This window comes from Bombina bombina, chromosome 3 (genome assembly GCF_027579735.1).
Source record: "Bombina bombina isolate aBomBom1 chromosome 3, aBomBom1.pri, whole genome shotgun sequence".
Classification (NCBI taxonomy): Eukaryota; Metazoa; Chordata; class Amphibia; order Anura; family Bombinatoridae; genus Bombina; species Bombina bombina.
The window spans coordinates 378,547,455-378,574,872 of record NC_069501.1 but is presented as its reverse complement, the minus strand read 5'-3'; the positions used below and the strand labels follow the sequence as shown (position 1 = coordinate 378,574,872).

The 27,418-nt window shown below is 41.7% G+C and overlaps 1 protein-coding gene across 1 annotated transcript in view; it reads left to right on the top strand.

Moving 5' to 3' along the window:
* The window catches only part of LOC128653317 (mitochondrial glutamate carrier 1), an 83,672-nt gene extending 60,474 nt beyond the window's left edge, over nt 1-23,198 (top strand). The window contains exons 8-10 of the mRNA XM_053706531.1: nt 5,527-5,681; nt 7,033-7,108; nt 21,509-23,198. Coding sequence (XP_053562506.1) covers nt 5,527-5,681; nt 7,033-7,108; nt 21,509-21,668 — 391 coding nt within the window. The 3' untranslated portion in view covers nt 21,669-23,198. The remainder of the gene's footprint in view (nt 1-5,526; nt 5,682-7,032; nt 7,109-21,508) is intronic.
* The last annotated feature ends 4,220 nt before the right edge of the window (nt 23,199-27,418 follow it).

Below are 27,418 nucleotides of genomic sequence, written 5' to 3'. Positions count from 1 at the left end.
AATCTCTTCTACCGATAAATATTCTGGAACTGAGAGCGATATTCAATGCTCTCAAGGCTTGGCCTCAGCTAGCGAGGGCCAAGTTCATACGGTTTCAATCAGACAACATGACAACTGTTGCGTACATCAACCATCAGGGGGGAACAAGGAGTTCCCTGGCGATGGAAGAAGTGACCAAAATCATTCAATGGGCGGAGTCTCACTCCTGCCACCTGTCTGCAATCCACATCCCAGGAGTGGAAAATTGGGAAGCGGATTTTCTGAGTCGTCAGACATTGCATCCGGGGGAGTGGGAACTCCATCCGGAAATCTTTGTCCAAATCACTCAACTGTGGGGCATTCCAGACATGGATCTGATGGCCTCTCGTCAGAACTTCAAAGTTCCTTGCTACGGGTCCAGATCCAGGGATCCCAAGGCGGCTCTAGTGGATGCACTAGTAGCACCTTGGACCTTCAAACTAGCTTATGTATTCCCGCCGTTTCCTCTCATCCCCAGGCTGGTAGCCAGGATCAATCAGGAGAGGGCGTCGGTGATCTTGATAGCTCCTGCGTGGCCACGCAGGACTTGGTATGCAGATCTGGTGAATATGTCATCGGCTCCACCATGGAAGCTACCTTTGAGACGAGACCTTCTTGTTCAAGGTCCGTTCGAACATCCGAATCTGGTCTCACTCCAGCTGACTGCTTGGAGATTGAACGCTTGATCTTATCGAAGCGAGGGTTCTCAGATTCTGTTATCGATACTCTTGTTCAGGCCAGAAAGCCTGTAACTAGAAAGATTTACCACAAAATTTGGAAAAAATATATCTGTTGGTGTGAATCTAAAGGATTCCCTTGGGACAAGGTTAAGATTCCTAAGATTCTATCCTTCCTTCAAGAAGGATTGGAAAAAGGATTATCTGCAAGTTCCCTGAAGGGACAGATTTCTGCCTTGTCTGTGTTACTTCACAAAAAGCTGGCAGCTGTGCCAGATGTTCAAGCCTTTGTTCAGGCTCTGGTTAGAATCAAGCCTGTTTACAAACCTTTGACTCCTCCTTGGAGTCTCAACTTAGTTCTTTCAGTTCTTCAGGGGGTTCCGTTTGAACCCTTACATTCCGTTGATATTAAGTTATTATCTTGGAAAGTTTTGTTTTTGGTTGCAATTTCTTCTGCTAGAAGAGTTTCAGAATTATCTGCTCTGCAGTGTTCTCCTCCTTATCTGGTGTTCCATGCAGATAAGGTGGTTTTACGTACTAAACCTGGTTTTCTTCCAAAAGTTGTTTCTAACAAAAACATTAACCAGGAGATTATCGTACCTTCTCTGTGCCCGAAACCAGTTTCAAAGAAGGAACGTTTGTTGCACAATTTGGATGTTGTTCGCGCTCTAAAATTCTATTTAGACGCTACAAAGGATTTTAGACAAACATCTTCCTTGTTTGTTGTTTATTCCGGTAAAAGGAGAGGTCAAAAAGCAACTTCTACCTCTCTCTCTTTTTGGATTAAAAGCATCATCAGATTGGCTTACGAGACTGCCGGACGGCAGCCTCCCGAAAGAATCACAGCTCATTCCACTAGGGCTGTGGCTTCCACATGGGCCTTCAAGAACGAGGCTTCTGTTGATCAGATATGTAGGGCAGCGACTTGGTCTTCACTGCACACTTTTACCAAATTTTACAAGTTTGATACTTTTGCTTCTTCTGAGGCTATTTTTGGGAGAAAGGTTTTGCAAGCCGTGGTGCCTTCCATCTAGGTGACCTGATTTGCTCCCTCCCATCATCCGTGTCCTAAAGCTTTGGTATTGGTTCCCACAAGTAAGGATGACGCCGTGGACCGGACACACCTATGTTGGAGAAAACAGAATTTATGTTTACCTGATAAATTACTTTCTCCAACGGTGTGTCCGGTCCACGGCCCGCCCTGGTTTTTTAATCAGGTCTGATAATTTATTTTCTTTAACTACAGTCACCACGGTATCATATGGTTTCTCCTATGCAAATATTCCTCCTTAACGTCGGTCGAATGACTGGGGTAGGCGGAGCCTAGGAGGGATCATGTGACCAGCTTTGCTGGGCTCTTTGCCATTTCCTGATGGGGAAGAGAATATCCCACAAGTAAGGATGACGCCGTGGACCGGACACACCGTTGGAGAAAGTAATTTATCAGGTAAACATAAATTCTGTTTTTCTGAGCAGACAGACCTTTCATCCAGGGGAGTGGGCTCTCAATCCGGAAGTGTTCTCTCAGATATCCCTCAAGTGGGGGGTTCCAGCGTTAGATCTGATGGCGTCCCGCCAAAACTCCAAGGTTCCAAAGTACAGTTCAAGGTCAAGAGATGCTCAGGCCGTTGTGATAGATGCTCTAGCGGTTCCTTGGAGGTTTTGTCTGGCTTATCTGTTTCCTCCCTTTTCTCTCCTTCCACGAGTGATTGCTCGTATCAAATAGGAGAGAGCATCGGTGATACTTATAGCTCCTGCATGGCCTCACAGAATCTGGTTCGTGGATCTAGTGAGGATGTCATCTCTATCTCCTTGGAGGTTACCTCAGAGGAAAGACCTTCTACTTCAGGGTCCCTTCCTCCATTCAAACCTAGATTATCTGAAGCTAACTGCTTGGAGATTGAACTTGAATTCCTAGTTCTGTCTAAACGTGGATTTTCTGAAGCGGTCATTGAAACTATGACTCAGGCTCAAAAACCGGTTACTCACAATATTTACCATAAGATATGGCGTAAATATCTTTATTGGTGCGAATCTAAGGGGTTCTCCTGGAGCCGGGTGAGGATTCCCCGGATTTTGTCTTTTCTTCAGGATGGACTGGATAAGGGTTTATCGGTCAGTACTCTAAAGGGTCAGATTTCTGCATTATCTATCCTTTTGCACAAACGTCTGGCAGACCTACCAGATGTTCAAGCCTTTGTACAGGCACTGGTTAGAATCAGACCTGTGTTTAAACCTGTTGCTCCCCCGTGCCTTAATTTATTTAATTTAGTTGATATTAAACTATTATCTTGGAAAGTTTTTTTTCTTGTTGCCATTTCTTCCGCTCGCAGAGTGTCTGAGCTTTCAGCTCTGCAGTGTGATTCCCCCTACCTTATTTTTCATGCTGATAAGGTGGTCCTTCGTACTAAATTCGGGTTTCTCCCTAAGGTGGTATCGGATCGAAACATTAATCAGGAAATTGTTGTTCCTTCTTTTTGTCATAATCCTTCATCTCAAAAGGAACGTCTTTAACATATCTTAGATGTTATGCGGGCTCTAAAATTTTACTTACAAGCTACTAAAGATTTTTAGCAATCTTCTGCCCTGTTTGTTGTTTTCTCTGGAAAGCGTAAGGGTCAGAAGGCCACTTCTACTTATCTGCCTCTCTGGTTAAGAAATTTAATTCTTTTGGCTTAAAAAGACTGCTGGACAGCAGCCTCCTGAGAGAATTGCAGCTCATTCCACTAGGCTGTTTTGAACAGCCAATAGGATTTCAGAATGGGAACCGTATGAAGAGGATGCTCCGCGCTGGATGTCTTCGCTGCTCCGTTGGGATAAAGATAGAAGACGCCCCCGCGATAGGCAAAGATGTCGCCTCCTGGATGGAGATGGCATGTCCGCACTTCAGGAACCGTGAGTAGATATTCTGGGTTAGTTTTAGGGTTTTTAATTTTTGGGGTGTTTTTTTTCTACAGATTAGGGTTTGGACAAGTTGAAAAAGAGCTAAATGCTCTTTTAAGAGAAATGCCCATACAAATGCCCGTTTAGGGGCAATGGGTAGCTTAGTTTTTTTTTTAGAGTTAGGTTTTTTTTATTTTGGGGGGTTGGTTGGGTGGTGGGTTTTACTGTTGGGGGACATTGTATTTTTTTACAGGTAAAAGGGCTGTTTAACTTAGGACAATGCCCTACAAAAGGCCCTTTTAAGGACTATTGGTAGTTCATTGTAGGCTATGGGTGTTTTTATTTTGGGGGGCGTTTTTATTTTTATAGTGCTATTAGGTGTAATTATTTTTATTTTTGATAATTTCGTTTATCATTTTTTGTAAGCTTAGTGTTTTTTATTTTTCATAATTTAGTATTTATTATTTTTTGTAATTTTAGATTTTTTTATTTTTCTCATAGTGTTAGTTTTTTTTAAATTTGTAATTTAGATTTTTTAATTGGTAGTTTTGTTAAAAAATTTATTAGAATAGTAATGTTAGGTTAATTTATAGTTTAATGTTAGGTTTATTTTTATTTCAGGGGTAAATTTTTATTTATTAAATATAGTTATATTGTTTATGGTTTAGGGGTTAATAGTTTAATTTAGTGTTTTACCATGTGGGGGGATGGCGGTTCAGGGGTTCATAGGTTTATTTAGTGGCAGTGAAGTGGGAGAATGGAGGTTTAGGGGTTAATAACTTTATTATAGTGTCAGCGATGTCGGGGAGCGGCAAATAAGGGGTTAATAGCTTTATTATAGTGTCGGCGATGTCGGGGCGGCAGATTAGGGGTTAATAAATGTATTTAATAGTCGCGATGTGGGTGGGCGGCGGATTAGTGGTTAATAAGTTTAATATAGTGTTTGCGATGCATGAGGGTGGTGGTTTAGGGATTAATAGGTAGTTTATGGGTGTTAGTGTACTTTGTAACAATTTAATGAGTTTTGTGAAACATTTTTGTTACACAAAATTCATAACTACTGCTCTCAGATGGCGGCATGGATCGTGTCGGTATAAGCTGTAACGCAAGCATTTAAGCCGGACCGCACAACCTGTAATACCGGCGCTATGAAAATCCAACACAAAAACGTTGTTTTTTTAGTGCGGCATGGACGTTGTGTTACAAACTAAAATGCTTGTAGTATAGCTATACCGACACGACTCGTAATAGTGCGTTACTGCCATTACGCTGAAATTGACATTTATTCAGCGTTAAAGGAACAGTAAACCTTAAAAATAATGTTATATAATTCTGCACATAGTGCAGAATTATATAACATTATATTAGCCAAACTTTATAAAACCTAATGTACCCTTTTAATTTTTTTTAAAAAAACGCTGTTTTACAGACCCGCTCTCTGTACTCTGCTGAGCGGGTCTGTTATATTCACACAGCACATCGGGCCAGCTGTAAAGTCACAGCCCAGCCCGACCGCGCCATAAGACTAAGTGCAGCTCGCTCCTGCTGTCAGACAGAGCAGGAGCGAGCTGCACTTAGTCTTATGGCGTGGTCGGGCCGGGCTGTGACTATACAGCTGGCCCGATACGCTGTGTGAATATAACAGACCTGCTCAGCAGAGTACAGAGAGCGGGTCTGTAAAACAGCGTTTTTTAAAAAAAATTAAAAGGTACATTAGGTTTTATAAAGTTTGGCTAATATAATGTTATATAATTCTGCACTATTTGCAGAATTATATAACATTATTTTTAAGGTTTACTGACACTTTAAAAGCCATAACGCAAAACTCATAATCTACCTGACAGATTTTTTTTTTGTATTCTTAGAGACACCATAACATAATTGATAAAGTTATTTAGTACTTGACTTTTGACTACAACCACTTTTTCTTGTTTGTTTTGTTTAACAGGGATGTTCCATTTTCTGTCATCTACTTCCCATTATTTTCTAATTTGAACAAACTTGGCCAAGTTTCTCCAGAAGAGAGAGCTCCATTTATTCACTCTTTTATGGCAGGCTGTATAGCTGGTTCAACAGCAGCTGTAGCTGTTAACCCATGCGATGGTAAATATGTTTTTTCAATTCTGTATTACTAACACATTTTACTTTTTGATTCCCATGTTTTGAATACCATGCTAAATATTTATGTATGTATAGAGCATGGATCAAGGCCTAGTAAACAGAATGTGTTCCTCTACTACTATTACCTATATAGTAACTGCTAGGAGTAAAATTATGTAATATCGTTTTTTGTCCATATTAATTTATTGTCACCCGCACTTTTTTACATGGAGGGCCAATCATTAATTGAAAGAGTGACCATGAGATGCATTTATATTACACTCACGCTTGCCCTAAAGATAATGGGGCCGATTTAACAATCCCTGTATTGACCTGTTTCCGCGTGAGCCTTCAGGCTCGCCGGAAACACGAGTTAAGAAACAGTGGAAAAAATCAAAAAACTAAAAAATTAAAAAACGTTCAGCCAGGTATATATGTCTTAATATAGGCCTAAGTGATATATAAATAATCCTGATACGTCTGAAAAAGACTTTCATAAAGTGCACAAGTGTAGAAGATGATCCAAACAGGTATATATATCTTAATATATGCCTATGTATAATACTGATGCGTTTAAAAATACTTTCATAAAGTGCACAAGTGTAGAAATGGTCCTCTGACCAAAGTGCGTGTAGAAGCCAGAACGGTAATTACAAAGATAATTATCTAAAATAATGCAAGTGTGGAATATACATGAAAATGTATTAATACATGGCCAAATATGCAAACATTATATGCAATAAAAATGAAATATAAAAACGGACGTCTCCGTATAAAAGTTAGGTTGCCACCACACAAATTAAATGTGTATAGTCAGTTGAAAAAGCTTTCAGTTTTAGTACAAAAGCCACTTTTCTTAATAGATAGTTTTTCTTTTTTTGAAGGGAAATCCTTTTAGCTTACCCCCAGCAGTTCAGTCAGACCAGTCCGTCGGTTTGGAATTACCGCCGTGGCGGAGTGACGTCACTCTTATAGGCGTTGTCCTCAATCTGTGATCCGATTGGTCCTTAGATCCCGGCTCAAGTTTCTAAGCTGCCGTGTTCCGTAAACTATAGTATCCGCTCTTTAGTATGCAGACAGTTGAATAAGTGCTGGAACTCCTGATTTCACCTTAGAGTTCAATGGGCACTATATCGGTGCATAAGCGCAAGTTCCAATAGGTTTGTAAATATTCGCCTGTCAGGGTATTAGTATGACAGGAATAGGTCTCATCTTGAAAAAGCTCTGTATAGGGAGAAACGCGTTGATGTTATGTACTGTTGTTGCTGAATTCGCTTTTGAAGCTTTTGTTTAAAGGTGTAAACTTTTCATATTAGATATGAAGTTAAATATTTTAACCCAATTTTTGTTTCAGTGATAAAAACACGTCTTCAGTCATTACACAAAGGAGCAAATGAAGAGACCTACCAAGGCATTGTAGACTGTGCAAGGTAAGACTATAGTTTTAATAATATGCTTTGTTGGTTAAAATATTTTAGAGTGCGAACATAACCAAATAATTTTTGCTTTAGTAACAATTTATTTGCATACACATAAAGAACAGAATTCTAGCTCCTAAAGTGTTCTCCTCAGAAAAGTTTGCCAGCCATGTAGCATTATGAAGTAGCTGGGTGGGGGCAGTGTAATACTTCGCAATAATATATCATTTTCTGATATTTATAAATGTTACTTAAACTATCCAAAGCACAAATGAATTACATAATTTATCATAAATTGATTCAATGATAATTTGTACAGCAAATATTGAAAAATGTAATATTAGTTCATGTTAGCTTAATATTGACTTTAAATGTATCCAGGTAGTAAATAAAATAAAAAAATAGGAACTTTATTAATTTCTCACAGGGTCCACAGTCATACCAACAAAGTTTCAGGCCTACTTTAGGCCCTTAGTCATGACTGAGGGCCTATAGTAGCCCCAACATGTTGCTTGTATGCCTGTGGACCATGTGAGAAATTAAGGTCCTATTTCTTTCCAATGGCATGGAGAGTCCACAAATCCATTCTATTTACTAGTGGCAATTCAACTCCTGGCCACCAGGAGGCAAAGAACACCCCAGCAAAGCTTTTACGTATCACTCCCACTTCCCATAAACCCTAAGTCATTCTTTGCCGTGTACATCAAGAGAATGTGAGAGGATGGTGTCTGAGGATATAATCCTTTAATGGGTACTTTTCCCTGCAAGCAAGGATCGGGGCTATGTTGTGTCCATGTAATTCTCTTTAGAAAGAGTAATAGTGGCTTTTAGCGGTTAGAAGACGGTAGGGTAGTCCTTGCTTACCTTCCAACATTTATGTTACCTCTATATAGAAAACCAGGGTTGGTTACTCTGCTTTTCTTTTTCTACAGGTCCCTGTCTGAGGTCGTCTGAGTCTGTCATACCTAAGGAGCTGTTTCCTACCCTGCAGCTGGATCCACAGGTAAGTGCTCTTGCCTTCTAGAGTTGGAAAGACTCAGCACTTTGGAGGTTAATCCCTCTGTGGATAACATGTCGGACATATTTATCCTTTTATTATGGGATACATTAGGGCAGCACTGAAATTGCTTTAATGGAGCTTAAGGGGTTAATGGATTTTTCCCTTTTGATTGAGGCTGGCCATGAGAGGGATACTGTAACTTTTGGGCTGAGTTTTTTTTTTGCCCTTATATTTGTGTATGTGTTTTTTTCTCATTGCTGTTTCTCTGTGGCGGTCATAGTAAGTAAACTCAGAGTAAAAAGGACTCATAAAGTATTATATTTATTGTTGGCAGCATCTACCTTCCGTGTGAGGAATCAGTACATCAATATGACTGTATTAGCGTCGCAAAACTCACACGCTTTTTTGCTGTGGCGCAGCAAGTTATTCCTCTTCGATCGCGTGATCGCTCTTCCGCTCTACGGCTTCTCTACACTGCCGACTGCGGAGCATCGCTGCGGCTTCCAGCATCGTCTGTGAGTGTTTTTGGCAGTCATAGATTGCATCCTTAGTTTATTCTACTGATCTATTTGTGCCTTAGATCTAAAATGGGTTTCCTGGTCACCGAAGTGGTAAGTCTCCTCGGCAAGGCTGAGGTATAGCAGTGCCTTTTCTCTTAGGGTCTTATTGCCAACTTTTTTCTTTATCAGTAAAGCTGACCTAAGAAAGTTATTATTAGTTAGGTTTAATAAATATTTTATATTTTTGCTCTTGGGAATCTCTAACAAGATGGACTCTGATAATAACCTTGCTCTGTTATTTGACAAATATTTATATTGCTTGGAGGCTCAGATTATTCCTCCTGTGCAGTTTTGTTTTACATGTTTAAATAAAACGTTAATGTCTAAAAATACAGATACATTCTCAGAGCCATCTGTCTCTCAGGATAATGTTGTTCGTACCATGCCTCAGCTTTCTCTTCAAACGTCCCAAACTTTAGCAGTTTCACAAGCAGTGCCCTGCGTTCCTCTCAACCTGTTCCTGGGGCTGTATACTTACCAGGTGATTTTGCTGCACAACTGACTTCTGCAGTCTCTGCAGCTTTGAGTGCTTTGAGCTTTGAGAGAATATCTAAGAACATCTCTAAACCTAAGAGTTCTGACTCCGCCAAGGCTGTGTTAGTCAGTCTTTCTCAGTTGTCTGAGGAGGAGCAAACCTCAGAGGCTTCTAAAGGTAAGATCTCTGATTCTGAATCTGCTGTTGCTAGTACAGCGGACCAAGAGGAGGTCAATTCTAGATTTTAGCTTGAACACCTTCGTTTATTTTTGAAAGAGGTTCTAGCTATGTTGGAGGACACTAAAACTACAGTCACAGAGACCCCTAAAATGACTAATAAACATAACAGAGTTTTTGATGTCAAACCAACATCTGTGGAAGTATTTCCTATTCCAGATCGCATGTCTGACATTATAGCTCAGGAATGGGAGAATCCGGGGATTCCATTTTCCCCATCTCCTGTTTTTAAAAAGATGTTTCCTGTTGCTGACTCTGTGCGTGATCTTTGGCGCACTGTGCCTAAGGTAAAGGGCGCTATGTCCACTTTAGCCAAGAGAACCTCTTGAGGATAGTTCCTCCTTTAAGGACCCTATGTATAGGAAACTGGAAGGTTACTCAAGAAAAATGTTTCTACACCAGGGTCTGCAATGGCAACCGGTTACTAGTTTTGCGACTGTTGCCGGTGCGGCCTCTTATTGGTGTGACTTCTTGTTGGATCTGATTTCAGAGGAGACTACAATAGAGGAGATCCAGGATAGGATCAAGGGTTTATAGCTGGCTAATACCTTTATCTGTGATGCCAGCATGCAAGTAGTTTGTTTGGGACAAAGAATTCTAGCTCTGCCGTACTTTCTCGCAGTGCCCTGTGCTAAAGTCTTGGTCTGCTGATGTAACTTCAAAGTCTAAACTGCTGTCTGATTTTATTTGGTCCTGGTCTGGCTGAAATCATTTTCACAGTTAGTGGTGAAAAGGGAGCCTTTCTGCCACAGGACAAGAAAGGGTAGACCCAAGGGTCGCCTAAATTCTAATTTTCGATTCTTTCGCAACTTTATGGGACAAAAATCATCCTCTTCTTCCTCCAAGCCTAAGCAAGCTAAGACTTCATGGAGGTCTAGCTAGCCATGGAATAAAGGGAAGCAATCCAAGAAGCCTTCCTCTGAGAGTAAATCAGCATGAAGGGTCCGTCCCATATACAGTCATGGATCAGGTGGGGGGCAGGCTTTCCTTCTTTCAGCAGGCTTGGATTTGCGATGTCCCAGATCCTTGGGCAGTGGAAGTAGTCTCCCAGGGATACAGGATAGGATTCAAATATTGTCCTCCCAGAGGCAGGTTTCTCCTGTCACTATTATCTGCAAACAAGATAAGGAGAGAGGCATTCTTAAACTGTGTAAAAGATCTTGCTTCTCTAGGAGTGATTGTCCCAGTTCCTCTGGCTGAACAGGGCCAAGGATTCTATTCCAATCTGTTTGTGGTTCCCAAGAAAGAGGGACATTTTTGACCCATTCTAGACCTCAAGTGTCTCAACACATTTCTTAAGGTCCCTGTCCTTCAAAATGGAGACTGTCCATTCTATTCTCCCTTTAGTTCAGGAGGGTCAGTTTATGACAACCATAGACCTGAAGGACGCGTATCTTCATGTTCCTATCCACTTGGAACATTTCCAATTCCTGCGGTTTGCCTTTTTGGGCAAACACTTCCAATTTGTAGCCCTACCTTTCAGCATAGCTACTGCCCCTCAAATCTTTACGAAGTTTCTAGGGGCTCTGTTGGCAGTGGCCAGATCTCAAGGAATTGTGGTGGCTCCTTACCTGGGCGATATCTTGGTTCAGGCGCCATTTTTCATTTAGCAAGATCCCATAAAGATTCTCTGCTGTCGATTGTTCGCTCTCACGGGTGGAAGGTGAATCTGTAAAAGAGTCCCTTGGTACCAAATACCAGGGTGATTTCTGGGGACGATCATAGACTCGATCTCCATGAAGATTTTCTTGACGGAGGTCAGAAAATCCGAACTTCTTGCTGCCTGTCTTTCTCTTCAGTTCTCTATCCATCCATCAGTGGCAATGTGTATGCAAGTAATTAGTCTCATGGTGGCTTCCATGGACATTATTCCATTTGCTTGTTTCCATCTGAGACCTCTACAGTTATGCATGTTCAGACAATGAAATAGAGACCACTCGGACCTCTCTCAGAAGATAGTCTTAGACACTCGGATAAGAGATTCTCTGTCCTGGTGGCTCTCTCAGGACAGTCTGTCCCAGGGCACATGCTTCCTGAGACCATCTTAGGAGATTGTGACCACAGACGCCAGCCTTTCTGGCTGGGGAGCAGTTTGGGGTTCCTTAAGAGCTCAGGGACTTTGCACTCAGGAGGAGTCTGCCCTCCCAATAAATATTCTAGAGTTGAGAACAATCTTCAATGCACTTAGCTTGGCCTCAACTGAGTTTGGTTCGGTTTATCAGTTTCCAATCGGACAACATTACCTTGGTGGCGTACATCAACCACCAGGGAGGTGACTTGCATACTTCAGTGGGTGGAGTTTCACAATTCTCACCTTTCTGCCATCCACATCCCAGGGGTGGACAACTGGGAAGCGGATTATCTGAGCAGGCAGACCTTTCATCCCGGGGAGTGGGCACTTCATCCGGAAGTATTCTTGATGATAACCCTCAGGTGGAGAGTTCCGGAGTTTGATCTGATAGTGTCTCATCTAAACGCCAAACTTCCAAAATACAGGTCAAGATCAAGAGATCCGCAAGCAGCTCTGGTCGACGCTCCCGACTCATATTAACAGCTCCATAAGCAATTAGCGTTGATGAGTTTCATCGCCTGCTTTCTTCACTCAAGTCATGTCAGAAGCGACGCTACTATCCCATTCCACGGCGTAGATTCCGTCCGGTAAGATCGTTTCATTTTATTTTCAATATGGAAATGTAATGTATGAAGAAGAAGTCAGGGTCCCAGTGGGACTCCTTTTATCTTATGGAATCAAGGGTTAATATCTTCTGGAGGGAGTTATTGAACAGGGGGGGACTTTAATCATGTTTGTTATGTGATTCGTCTGTTAATGTGTAGTGATACTTGGGCTCGTGGCTTTTTTGAAACATAGGCCTTTATTGAAGGCTGCGTGGTCTTTACGGACTGCCGCGCTTTTTCTTAGACTGCACGGTGCACCTCGTGACCAGGCATGGTCACGCTCCTGACCTCCATTTCCGTATCCCTGACCGTGTGACGACGAAGATATTCTGTTTCGCTAGAGTCTGGGTCATAGGAAGTGGTGAGTGCCCCAGCCATTGGGGGTGTAAAAGGTGTCGTTTCTTTTTTGTCCATATTTATAATTTCCAAGTTATGGAGGATTCAGATTTTTTGGAGACGGATGTCTCTGATTCAGATTCTACTTCTTGCGAAGAATATGAAAGGGCCCGGGTGATCCATGCCCATGAGTTATGTTCTGAATGCCGCTTTTTAGTGCTCTGCTCTCCGGAATCGGGGATCTTAGAGTCCGCTGAGCCATTTGCCCCTGGGGATTCCGTTTCCCGCAAAACGTGTGCCCAAGAACCTTCCTTTGCTACACAGGCAGGTGTCCCGAACGCCGTTTATCCTTCTCTGGAAGGTGGCTTGTTTCCTCCAAAGGTTACGGCACGGTTCCGCAACCTTGTCCATGTTCTGGTAACCAGGGCTCGTCAGGCGTGGGATCGTCTGGTTCAGAGCAGCCCTATGGGGAAGCGATTTCCTCTGAAGCTTCAGGGGTTCAATCCTCGGGTCCAGGGTCGTTAGTTGCCTCGGCGGAGGTAAGTCTTGCCTTTCGTTATAATCTGGCGCGCCTTAGTGCCCTGCTGAGGCATGTTTTGGCAGTGCTGGAGGATACAAGTCCTAATGGGTTTGTGGATCCTCGGTTTTCCATTCCAGACGGCATTCTTCTTGTTGTCTATCTTTATTTATTTTTACCCCTCTGAGGAAGCGTATGGTGAAACGCGACCGCACCAGGAGCATTCTCTTTAACCCTTTGAGTGCTAAGCACTTTCCCACCTGGGTGCTTAGCTTGATTTGAGGGGTTTTTATTTTTTTACTTTTTTATTTTCAAATTCCCAAGACCGTTGGAAAGGTTAGGCGATTACCTTTTCAACGGAGGGTCTTGGGGGTCTGTAGCGGCTTAGATGCCTGAGAAACAGGCTTCTAAGCAGCATGCCCAATTTCCCTATACTGTCTATTGTATTTTTCAAATAAAGTTGTGTGGTGATGTCATTGCACGTGACGTCACTACACAAAACGTGAAGCCCCGTCGATGCCTGTCACTATACAGGCCCGATCGCTGGGGTGGGAGTCGATGGGAGCCCCCAGATTGCCCTCAAGATGGGTGAGTGCTAACGACGGCTCTGAACCGTCGTCAGCACTTGACTGGGAAAATTTGCGACGGCTCAGAGCCGTCGTTAGCACTCAAAGGGTTAATTTTTAAGTAGCACTCTGTTGTTGTAAACTCAAACAAAACATTTAGCTTTAAAAATTGTGGCTCTAAATACTGCAGTCTTGGAATGGGGGTAAGGATGGGAAGGGGTTTATAACAATATTATTTAAGAAATGGCTACTCTACCCCAATATAGAGGATACAGGGCATTTATCCCAATTAGAGGTTTCTCTTTAATAAAGCACTTTTATCTTAACCTCCTATTACACTATCCCTCCGGACCTAAGCAGAGTTTAGCAACATTGCAAAACTAAAATCTAGTATCAAGCTTCTACAGGGTGTTTTTTCTGGCACCCTACAATAGCCTATTTGTACTATTATTATTGAAGCTGTCATTTTAAAGAACTTTAAGTAAAAGTTATATTTGAATGTGTACTTATTAACCTATGTGCTATAAGAGCATTCTTTTTCCCTATCTCACTGATAAAGAAAAAAGTTTTTTTCCGATAAAATTTATTGTTAGATGCTCAAAACACACTCCTGACAGTTTACCTCTCTTACAAAATAACTCCAAGGTCAGTCAGGAGATATTTTTTTATTTTTCTTCTTTGCCTTGTAAAGACTGTTTCAGTTCCTTTTACATAAACGTCTGGCATACTTGCCGGATGTTCAATCCTTTGTTCAGGCCTTGGTCAGAATCAGGCCTGTGTTTAATTCTGTTGCTCCTCCATGGAGCCTTAATCTTGTTCTTAGAGTTCTGGAGCAGGCTTCGTTTGAGCCTATGCACTCTGTTGATATTAAACTGTTATCCTTGAAAGTTTTGTTTCTTCTCGATATTACTTCTGCCTGTAGGGTCTCAGAGCTTTCAGTTCTGCAATGTGACCCCCCCTTACCTTATTTTTCATGTGGATAAGGCGGTCCTTCGTACCAAGTTGGGATTTCTTCCTAAGGTGGTGTCGGACCGCAATATCAATCAGGAAATTGTCATTCCTTTTTTCTGTCCTAATCCTTCTTCTAAGAAGGAACGTCTGTTGCATAACCTGGATGTTGTGCCTGCTCTGAAGTTCTATCTGCAGGCAACTAGAGACTTTCGACAATCTACTGCTCTTTTTGTTGTGTTCTCTGGTAAACATAAAGAAGTGTTATTCGGTTGGCTTATCAGACAGCTTGACAACATCCTCCTGAGAGGATTACGGCTCATTCAACTAGAGCTGTGTCTTCTTCCTGGGCCTTTCAAAATGAGTCTTCTGTGGAACAAATCTGCAAGGCGGCCACTTAGTCGTCGTTGCATACTTTTCTCCAACATAGGTGTGTCCGGTCCACGGCGTCATCCTTACTTGTGGGATATTCTCTTCCCCAACAGGAAATGGCAAAGAGCCCAGCAAAGCTGGTCACATGATCCCTCCTAGGCTCCGCCTACCCCAGTCATTCTCTTTGCCGTTGTACAGGCAACATCTCCACGGAGATGGCTTAGAGTTTTTTAGTGTTTAACTGTAGTTTTTCATTATTCAATCAAGAGTTTGTTATTTTCAAATAGTGCTGGTACGTACTATTTACTCAGAAACAGAAAAGAGATGAAGAATTCTGTTTGTATGAGGAAAATGATTTTAGCAACCGTAACTAAAATCCATGGCTGTTCCACACAGGACTGTTGAGAGCAATTAACTTCAGTTGGGGGAACAGTTTGCAGTCTCTTGCTGCTTGAGGTATGACACATTCTAACAAGACGATGTAATGCTGGAAGCTGTCATTTTCCCTATGGGATCCGGTAAGCCATGTTTATTACGATTGTAAATAAGGGCTTCACAAGGGCTTATTTAAACTGTAGACTTTTTTTGGGCTAAATCGATTGATATTAACACTTATTTAGCCTTGAGGAATCATTTATTCTGGGTATTTTGATTTAATAATATCGGCAGGCACTGTTTTAGACACCTTATTCTTTAGGGGCTTTCCCAAAGCATAGGCAGAGTCTCATTTTCGCGCCGGTGTTGCGCACTTGTTTTTGAGAGGCATGGCATGCAGTCGCATGTGAGAGGAGCTCTGATACTTATAAAAGACTTCTGAAGGCGTCATTTGGTATCGTATTCCCCTTTGGGTTTGGTTGGGTCTCAGCAAAGCAGATACCAGGGACTGTAAAGGGGTTTAAAGCTTAAAACGGCTCCGGTTCCGTTATTTTAAGGGTTAAAGCTTCCAAAATTGGTGTGCAATATTTTCAAGGCTTTAAGACGCTGTGGTGAAAATTTGGTGAATTTTGAACAATTCCTTCATGTTTTTTCGCAATTGCAGTAATAAAGTGTGTTCAGTTTAAAATTTAAAGTGACAGTAACGGTTTTATTTTAAAACGTTTTTTGTACTTTCTGATCAAGTTTATGCCTGTTTAACATGTCTGAACTACCAGATAGACTGTGTTCTGAATGTGGGGAAGCCAGAATTCCTATTCATTTAAATAAATGTGATTTATGTGATAATGACAATGATGCCCAAGATGATTCCTCAAGTGAGGGGAGTAAGCATGGTACTGCATCATTCCCTCCTTCGTCTACACGAGTCTTGCCCACTCAGGAGGCCCCTAGTACATCTAGCGCGCCAATACTCCTTACTATGCAACAATTAACGGCTGTAATGGATAATTCTGTCAAAAACATTTTAGCCAAAATGAACCCTTGTCAGCGTAAGCGTGGCTGCTCTGTTTTAGTTACTGAAGAGCATGACGACGCTGATATTAATATCTCTGAAGGGCCCCTAACCCAATCTGAGGGGGCCAGGGAGGTTTTGTCTGAGGGAGAAATTACTGATTTAGGGAACATTTCTCAGCAGGCTGAATCTGATGTGATTACATTTAAATTTAAATTGGAACATCTCCGCATTTTGCTTAAGGAGGTATTATCCACTCTGGATGATTGTGAAAATTTAGTCATCCCAGAGAAACTATGTAAAATGGACAAGTTCCTAGAGGTGCCGGGGCTCCCAGAAGCTTTTCCTATACCCAAGCGGGTGGCGGACATTGTTAATAAAGAATGGGAAAGGCCCGGTATTCCTTTCGTCCCTCCCCCCATATTTAAAAAATTGTTTCCTATGGTCGACCCCAGAAAGGACTTATGGCAGTCAGTCCCCAAGGTCGAGGGAGCGGTTTCTACTTTAAACAAACGCACCACTATTCCCATAGAGGATAGTTGTGCTTTCAAAGATCCTATGGATAAAAAATTAGAAGGTTTGCTTAAAAAGATGTTTGTTCAGCAGGGTTACCTTCTACAACCCATTTCATGCATTGTCCCTGTCACTACAGCCGCATATTTCTGGTTTGATGAACTGCTTAAGGTGCTCGATAGTGACTCTCCTCCTTATGAGGAGATTATGGACAGAATCAATGCTCTCAAATTGGCTAATTCTTTCACTCTAGACGCCTCTTTGCAATTGGCTAAGTTAGCGGCTAAGAACTCTGGGTTTGCTATTGTGGCGCGCAGAGCGCTTTGGTTGAAATCTTGGTCGGCTGATGCGTCTTCCAAGAACAAGCTACTAAACATTCCTTTCAAGGGGAAAACGCTGTTTGGTCCTGACTTGGAAGAGATTATCTCTGATATCACTGGGGGTAAGGGCCACGCCCTTCCTCAGGATCGGCCCTTCAAGGCAAAAAATAGACCTAATTTTCGTCCCTTTCGTAAAAACGGACCAGCCCAAGGTGCTACGTCCTCTAAGCAAGAGGGTAATACTTCTCAGGCCAAGCCAGCTTGGAGACCAATGCAAGGCTGGAACAAGGGAAAGCAGGCTAAGAAACCTGCCACTGCTACCAAGACAGCATGAAATATTGGCCCCCGATCCGGGACCGGATCTGGTGGGGGGCAGACTCTCTCTCTTCGCTCAGGCTTGGGCAAGAGATGTTCTGGATCCTTGGGCGCTAGAAATAGTCTCCCAGGGTTATCTTCTGGAATTCAAGGGACTTCCCCCAAGGGGGAGGTTCCACAAGTCGCAGTTGTCTTCAGACCACATAAAAAGACAGGCGTTCTTACATTGTGTAGAAGACCTGTTAAAAATGGGAGTGATTCATCCTGTTCCATTAAGAGAACAAGGGATGGGGTTCTACTCCAATCTGTTCATAGTTCCCAAAAAAGAGGGAACGTTCAGACCAATCCTAGATCTCAAGATCTTAAACAAATTTCTCAAGGTCCCATCGTTCAAGATGGAAACCATTCGAACTATCCTTCCTTCCATCCAGGAAGGTCAATTTATGACCACGGTGGATTTAAAGGATGCGTATCTACATATTCCTATCCACAAGGAACATCATCGGTTCCTAAGGTTTGCATTCCTGGACAAACATTACCAGTTCGTGGCGCTTCCTTTCGGATTAGCCACTGCTCCAAGGATTTTCACAAAGGTACTAGGGTCCCTTCTAGCGGTGCTAAGACCAAGGGGCATTGCAGTAGTACCTTACCTGGACGACATTCTGATTCAAGCGTCGTCCCTTCCTCAAGCAAAGGCTCACACGGACATTGTCCTGGCCTTTCTCAGATCTCACGGCTGGAAAGTGAACGTGGAAAAGAGTTCTCTATCCCCGTCAACAAGGGTTCCCTTCTTGGGAACAATTATAGACTCCTTAGAAATGAGGATCTTTCTAACAGAGGCCAGAAAAACAAAGCTTCTGGACTCTTGTCGGATACTTCATTCCGTTCCTCTTCCTTCCATAGCTCAGTGCATGGAAGTGATCGGGTTGAGGGTGGCGGCGATGGACATAGTTCCTTTTGCGCGCATTCATCTAAGACCATTACAACTGTGCATGCTCAGTCAGTGGAATGGGGACTATACAGACTTGTCTCCGAAGATACAAGTAAATCAGAGGACCAGAGACTCACTCCGTTGGTGGCTGTCCCTGGACAATCTGTCTCAAGGGATGATGTTCCACAGACCAGAGTGGGTCATTGTCACGACCGACGCCAGTCTGATAGGCTGGGGCGCGGTCTGGGGATCCCTGAAAGCTCAGGGTCTTTGGTCTCGGGAAGAATCTCTTCTACCGATAAATATTCTGGAACTGAGAGCGATATTCAATGCGCTCCAGGCCTGGCCCCAGCTTGCGAGGAGCAGGTTCATACGGTTTCAATCAGACAACATGACGACTGTTGCGTACATCAACCATCAGGGGGGAACAAGGAGTTCCCTAGCGATGGAAGAAGTAACCAAAATTATTCTTTGGGCGGAGTCTCACTCCTGCCACCTGTCTGCTATCCACATCCCAGGAGTGGAAAATTGGGAAGCGGATTTTCTGAGTCGTCAGACATTGCATCCGGGGGAGTGGGAACTCCATCCGGAAATCTTTGCCCAAGTCACTCACCTGTGGGGCATTCCAGACATGGATCTGATGGCCTCTCGTCAGAACTTCAAAGTTCCTTGCTACGGGGCCAGATCCAGGGATCCCAAGGCGGCTCTAGTGGATGCACTAGTAGCACCTTGGACCTTCAAACTAGCTTATGTGTTCCCGCCATTTCCTCTCATCCCCAGGCTGATAGCCAGGATCAAGCAGGAGAGGGCGTCGGTGATCTTGATAGCTCCTGCGTGGCCACGCAGGACTTGGTATGCAGATCTGGTGAATATGTCATCGGCTCCACCTTGGAAGCTACCTTTGAGACGAGACCTTCTTGTTCAGGGTCCGTTCGAACATCCGAATCTGGTTTCACTCCAGCTGACTGCTTGGAGATTGAACGCTTGATTTTATCGAAGCGAGGATTCTCAGATTCTGTGATCGATACTCTTGTTCAGGCCAGAAAGCCTGTGACTAGAAAGATTTACCACAAAATTTGGAAAAAATATATCTGTTGGTGTGAATCTAAAGGATTCCCTTGGGACAAGGTTAAGATTCCTAGGATTCTATCCTTCCTTCAAGAAGGATTGGAAAAAGGATTATCTGCAAGTTCCCTGAAGGGACAGATTTCTGCCTTGTCGGTATTACTTCACAAAAAGCTGGCAGCTGTGCCAGATGTTCAAGCCTTTGTTCAGGCTCTGGTTAGAATCAAGCCTGTTTACAAACCTTTGACTCCTCCTTGGAGTCTCAATTTAGTTCTTTCAGTTCTTCAGGGGGTTCCGTTTGAACCCTTACATTCCGTTGATATTAAGTTATTATCTTGGAAAGTTTTGTTTTTAGTTGCGATTTCTTCTGCTAGAAGAGTCTCAGAATTATCTGCTCTGCAGTGTTCTCCTCCTTATCTGGTGTTCCATGCAGATAAGGTGGTTTTACGTACTAAACCTGGTTTTCTTCCAAAAGTTGTTTCTAACAAAAACATTAACCAGGAGATTATCGTACCTTCTCTGTGTCCAAAACCAGTTTCAAAGAAGGAACGTTTGTTGCACAATTTGGATGTTGTTCGCGCTCTAAAATTCTATTTAGATGCTACAAAGGATTTTAGACAAACATCTTCCTTGTTTGTTGTTTATTCAGGTAAAAGGAGAGGTCAAAAAGCAACTTCTACCTCTCTCTCTTTTTGGATTAAAAGCATCATCAGATTGGCTTACGAGACTGCCGGACGGCAGCCTCCCGAAAGAATCACAGCTCATTCCACTAGGGCTGTGGCTTCCACATGGGCCTTCAAGAACGAGGCTTCTGTTGATCAGATATGTAGGGCAGCGACTTGGTCTTCACTGCACACTTTTACCAAATTTTACAAGTTTGATACTTTTGCTTCTTCTGAGGCTATTTTTGGGAGAAAGGTTTTGCAAGCCGTGGTGCCTTCCATTTAGGTGACCTGATTTGCTCCCTCCCTTCATCCGTGTCCTAAAGCTTTGGTATTGGTTCCCACAAGTAAGGATGACGCCGTGGACCGGACACACCTATGTTGGAGAAAACAGAATTTATGTTTACCTGATAAATTTCTTTCTCCAACGGTGTGTCCGGTCCACGGCCCGCCCTGGTTTTTTTAATCAGGTCTGATATTTTATTTTCTTTAACTACAGTCACCACGGTACCATATGGTTTCTCCTATGCAAATATTCCTCCTTAACGTCGGTCGAATGACTGGGGTAGGCGGAGCCTAGGAGGGATCATGTGACCAGCTTTGCTGGGCTCTTTGCCATTTCCTGTTGGGGAAGAGAATATCCCACAAGTAAGGATGACGCCGTGGACCGGACACACCGTTGGAGAAAGAAATTTATCAGGTAAACATAAATTCTGTTTTTTTCTAAATTCTACAAATTATATGTTTTTGCCTCGGCTGAGGCTTCTTTTGGGAGGAAAGTTCTCCAAGCCGTGGTGCCTTCTGTTTAGGTCTGCCTGTCTTGTTCTCCCTCCCTACTATTCTGTGTCTTCTAGCTTGGGTATTGGTTCCCACTAGTAATTAGAATGGGTTAGTGGATTCTCCATGCCATTGAAAAGAAAACAAAATTTATGCTTACCTGATAAATTATTTTCTTTCCTGGCATGGAGAGTTCACGACCCGCCCTCAATTTGTTTTAAGACGGCTATTGTCATTTTCTAAACCTCAGACACCTCTATACCTTTGTGTCTCTTCTCTTTTCGTATTCCCTCGGCTGAATGACTAGTGGTTTATGGAAAGTGGGAGTGATACTTACAGCTTTGCTGGGGTGTTCTTTGACTGCTCTTGGTGGCCAGGAGTTGAATTCCCACTAGTAATTAGAATGGATTTGTAGAATGAAAATAATTTATCAGGTAAGCATACATTTTGTTTTTAATAAGCTTGGATTCACACTGTGTTATTTTAAATTCTGAATTCTGTGCCTTTGCTGGTTGTGTGCTGACTTCCAAACCTGTTGACTTTATTGAATAGTTAGAAAAAAAGGTCTGGAGAGAACACTTGATAGAGAACTCTTACTCCTAATGAGCAGTAGCATAACATTAATTTTTCTCCTTATGCAGCCCTTTATCTGTATTACTATATAAAATATACGGTAAAACACTCATTGGCTTTAATAATAGATGACCCGACAGATCACTCATGTAAATGTAATTTATTTTTTATTTCTTCTACAGAAAAATTTGGATGAAGGAGGGGCCATCTGCTTTTTTTAAAGGATCAGCATGCCGAGCATTAGTAATTGCTCCCTTGTTTGGAATAGCCCAAGTTGTATATTTTTTTGGAGTGGGGGAAACCATTGTGGAGTTTGTACAATTCAGTCAGTTAAGAGTCTAATTATAAGCATTCCACAGACTTAACATAGCACCTATTATGAAGTGGAACAACGCAAATGATCCCTATTAGACTCAAATTCAAACTTGTGTGTGTCATCAAACTCTACTTCTGAGCTATAAAGGCCAAATGTTTTTCATGCAATGGATTTTTTTTTATTTTTTTTGTATTGGTTTTATAGTTCTTGTAATACATTTTTTTATTAAAATTTGTGATTCTTTTTTACTTGCACCTGGGTACAATTTAGAAACCAGCACTCCTTAGTAATATATGTGAATTTTACCAGTTTTGAAATCATTCCCTTTTTTGGGTCTTCTAAGGGGTCACATTTTATGAATTTGTAGGTATATGTAGTGCAACGCACTTTTGTTTACATCACTTTTTTTCAAAGCACTTATCTGTAAAAATAATGAGCCACTGGACATGAAAGTGAAAGGGACAATGGTTTGCCTGGGCTACATCTGTTTTGTCTGAAATTCCTGACAGGGCAGATACTGTATGTCATACAACTTGAACATCTGTTTTTTGTGCAGCTACACAGTCCAGTAAAAATGTATTAAAAAGAAAGTATTATGGTTACAATTGTTTCCAGAGAAATGTGTAAATATGTTTATGTTTCAAAGCATACTCTGTAATAACTAGTTATTTTATTTTAAAACTGGTTGTAGTCTTTTATATCCCAGTAACTGGTTATTTTCAGGGATTTTGGTTGCAAATTGTTTGCTTGTTGGCATAAAATTAAGCACTTCAATCCAAAATTTGAAAACAACACAGCAAAAGTTTAACACATCAATGTGTTTCTTGTGCCAGCATGTAAAGCATACATTTGACTTTTGCTACTGTTGCTGTATTTCATCACCTTCCTAAATTGCAAATGTTTTACTTGTGTTTAATGCATATTGGTAGGGTGACCATGTTGCCGCTTTAAAAATACATATGTCAGGGCTGTTTAAAGAAATATTTTGTATAAGAACCCCGACATATATATTTTTTTATATGTGTCCCTTCTTAAAGCAGCAATATGGTCAGCCTACATATGGGTATATATTCTAAAACACTAGCTTGTTATAAATGCTTTAAATGTTATTTCTATGTCCTCATAGTTTGAAAAAAAAAAAAAAAAATACATATATATATATATATATATATATAAAATTCTATGGGTTATTAATAAGATAAGGGCCATTTCTTCACTGCTAGACACCTCTTTCCTTCATATGTTCTAGGTATTGCAAAGTGTGTAAATTCAGTAGACAAAACCCCATTGATATTGGAGTGTTTTTATGAATAGAAAGAATGTGCCCATCTTAGTAAATCTAACCGCATATTTTGTTGTCTCCAATTTAAATTTTGTTTGTGAACAATTAATCACTCAAAACTAATAGTAAAGAGTTGAATTTTATTAACTAGAAAAAAACCTTTGTAGTATTTTTTCAAATTGCATTACTTTAATTGGCCTAGTATTCTCTTGGTTTATTCTGGTTTTTAATGATATTCTGTTAATAGGTGACAATAAAATACTTGAAAATAAAATTGTTAACGCATTGTTATTTCAGTGAAACACAATAAAACATGTAAACTGTTATTGGAAACAATATATTGACTTCATCAAGATACTGGTTAATTCTGTTGTCTAATTTTTTAACATTATACTAAAACTGCAGAAGGATTAGAGCAGCAATGTAGTGAAATAGTTCAAATTAACATCTTAATACTCTTACACGCAATGTCCAACATTCTAATTTTATCCTATGTGTAAGGCCACTGAGACAATAACATTGCTGCTGATTCTCATTTGATCTGAGAATTCATCTTTTTTTTCTAATGGTAGTGAGAGTCCACAATCCTAATTCATTCAACTATTCCTCCCACTTCATCTACCCTCCCAGTAGTTCTTTGCCTCATCAAGGAGGCAGGCAGAGATTAGGGGTGCTCTTCAACAATCTGTTTTAGGGTTACCCTAAGTGTATTGTTTCCTTTCAAGAGAGGGTCAGGGGTGTACTAGATTATCCATGTGAACTTCTTAGTAGAGTTTTAGTTTCCTCTGCTCAGGGATGTTGTAGGGAAATTCCCATGCCTCGCCCTGTGGCCAGTATTAGTTACGCTGGATATTTTTCAGGGCTACAGCATATGGAAGATGTCCCTATTGATTCCCCCTGTCCCTCTTGACGGCTAGTTGCCTTTCTCCTGGGATGTGTATGGCCTATTCTTCTCTGTGGTCACAGGAGAGTGTGTGTAACGGGCTGAAATTTTAGTCTGAAAGGGGAACTAATGTGTTGTACTCTGGATAGAGTAACTGGATTCAAATCTGGAGTCTTAGGTTCATCCTGGGCACGATTGGTCAGTGTACATGTCAACCCTGCATATAAATTTACATGGCACACAGCAGCAGTGCAGTGGTAAAGCATCCACCTAAGAAGATTATTATTCTCCATCCCTGTGTTGTTTCAGTAAAGGATATAGGGTCTGACAGACGGCCGATTGAGTGCAGTCAGTGGCGCTACAGCAGATCACATACATATTGGGCCGTTTCACCACCACAACAGTTCTAGTATCGGCAGTCCTGCAGCGGTATTGGGGTTAAAAAAACGTTACAGCTACAGGACATTCCTACCGGATGTTGAGATTTTCTCGTTCTGGATCGCTGTTCAGCTGCGTCTAACTGTGCACTTTGCAAGAGCCAGCACACTATCGGATCTCAGGAGGTGGCGAACCACTGCAAACGTAGCTTTCCCTGTCCTGTGAGATAAGTAGTACCACTACGTTATTTTGCTTCTTTGCTAGTAGCAATATTGGGGTTTTAGATTTGTGAGGCTTGGCAATGTTTTAATGATTAGACACTGTTTAATTTCATAGGGTCTATTATAGTCTCACACATCTGTCCCATATCATGACTAAATTTGTCTCCTCTATAATGGTTATTATGGATGGGATTGCAGATCAAAGTAGTCTTTTTCTTCTTAAACGCGGAGAGGCCACAACTGCATTTATTACTTTTGGGAAATACAGAACCTAGCCAACATGAGGAGGCAAAGACACCCCAGCCAAAGGCTTAAATACCTCCCCCACTTCCCTCATCCCCCAGTCATTCTTTGCCTTTCGTCTCAGAAGGTTGGCAGAGAAGTGTCTGAAGATTTCAGAGTAGTCTCTTATGGAGGGTAGTACTCTTCAAGATGGGACTGGAGTTTTAAGTAGTCCTGTCAGCCTCTCAGTGAGACCTTGGACGAAAATTAGAGTCCGGAGATGCAGGGAGAGTCTTTCTGTGAAACCATCCCGACTCCATAAGCAATCAGCGTTGACAAGTTTCGCTGCCTGCTTTCTTCACTCAAGTCCATGTTAGAAGCGATGCTACTATCTGTCACACTTGAAGGGCTGTGCAACTGTTCCACAGCATAGATTATGGTAAGATCGTTTCATTTTTTTATACATGTATGATAACGCAAGAAGAGAGGGTCACAGTGTGACTCCTTTTATCTGTATAGAATCAAGGTTTAATATCTCCTGAGGGGGATTATTGAACAGTGGGGAATAATCTTATATGTTTATTTGATTTTATGCTGCATTTATGTGTGAGATGTTATGGGTAGAAAATTGAGGACAAAAAAATGGCACTGTGTCTAATGTAAAGCTATAAGGTGTCTGTTAAACCTTGGTGCTGCCCCTTAAAGTGCTATTCACAGTGTGGGAAGGGGAGAGATATGGGGAATTAAGATTGGATTATTAGCACTCAAACTCCTAATATTGGTACATGCTGTATTGAAACAGCTAATACTGAGTGTCTCTATAGGTATTAAAACATATGAATTTTATTATCATTAATTAAAATAAATTCTATAAGTAGTGATAAATATCACCCACCTCCACACCATTTAAGAAATAAGTATATGATAAAGCCAATCAACTAATGCTATTTACATACACACCTTACAAAATACACAAGCCATAGGATGAGAGCCCCCCTGTATTCCTGGCCGATAACCGGATACTTCGGCTTCTGGTGACAGAGGCAAACCTCTAAGGCTTATAGTGTAATTGAACATGTAAGGGTGAGAAAAGAAGAATTTAACTGGGTTCTAAGAACCTCACAAACGCGTTTCGGCCGTAATACTGGCCTTTCTCCTACATTGGTGTGTCCGGTCCATGGCTTCATCCTTACTTGTGGGATATTCTCTTCCCCTACAGGAAATGGCAGAGAGCACACAGCAAAAGCTGTCCATATAGCCCCCCCTCTAGCTCCGCCCCCCAGTCATTCTCTTTGCCGCTCTGAACAAGTAGCATCTCCATGGGATGGTAAAGAGTTTGTGGTGTTAGTTGTAGTTTTATTTCTTCTATCAAGAGTTTGTTATTTTAAAATAGTGCCGGTTTGTACTATTTACTCTACAACAGAAAGTGATGAAGATTTCTGTTAAAAGAGGAGTATGATTTTAGCACCAGTAACTAAAATCCATTGCTGTTCCCACGCAGGACTGTTGAAACCAGAGAACTTCAGTTGGGGGTAACAGTTTGCAGACTTATCTGCTTCAGGTATGACCAGTCTCTTTTCTAACAAGACCCAATATTGCTAGAAGACTGTCAGTTTTCCCTTATGGGACCGGTAAGCCATTTTCTTAGACTCAGTAACAGAATTAAGGCTTATAAATTGGGCTCTATGCTGGTTGACACTTTTGTGGGCTAAATCGATTAGTTTTTTATCATATTATATGACAATTGGAGTGTTTTTGTGAACTTTGAAACACTTTTGGGAACGTTTATTTGCGCCTGGCAGTTGTTTAGACGCCTAATCTAGTCAGAAAGGCCCCTTCACTCTGGTATGCAGAGGGAGGAGGCCTCATTTTCGCGCCTCAGTTGCGCAGTTACTTCCATAGGCAGTGCATGCAGCTTCATGTGAGAGGGTCCTGTGGCTGAGAAAAGGACTCAGGGAGGCTTAATTCTGTGTTGAATCACCCCTAAGGAAGGTAAAAGCCGCAGCAAAGTCTGTGGCAGGGACTGTAGTGTGTTTAAACCGGTAAATTGAACTATTAGCTCTGGTTTGCTCATTTAAGGGTTTAGAGACTTGAAATTTGGTGTGCAATACTTTCAAAGCATTAATACACTGGGGTGTAAATTTCAGAAAGATCGGATATTTCTTTGATAGTTTTTTGAACATTCAGAAATAGTGTGCTGTTTTTATTATTTAAAGAGACAGTAACGGTTTTGTTTAAAATTGTTTTTATTGCATTAATAGCCTGCCTAAATCTGTCTTAACATGTCTGTACCTTCAGATAGCATATGTTCTGTGTGTATGGAGGCCAAGGTGGTTCCCTTTAAATGTATGTGCAAATTGTGCCATGGCGTCCAAACAAAGTAAGGACAGTACTGTCACATTTAATAAAGTTGCCCAAGATGATTCTTCTAATGAAGGTAGTGGGGATAGTTCATCCTCTCCTTCTGTGTGAACACCAGTTTTGCCCGCGCAGGCGATACCTAGTGCATCTAGCGCGCCAATTCTTGTTACTATGCAGCAATTAACAGCAGTAATGGATAATTATATAGCAGCTCTTTTATCCAAACTGCCAGCATTTCCCAGAAAGCGTGATTGCTCAGTTCTAAATACAGAGGATGAGCAAGTAGGCGCTGACGATAATTTATCTGTTATACCCTCACATCGATCTGAGTTGGCAGTGAGGGAGGGTCTGTCTGAGGGAGAAATTTCTGATTCAGGAAAAATTTCTCAGCAGGCAGAACCTGATATCGTGGCATTTAAATTTAAGCTA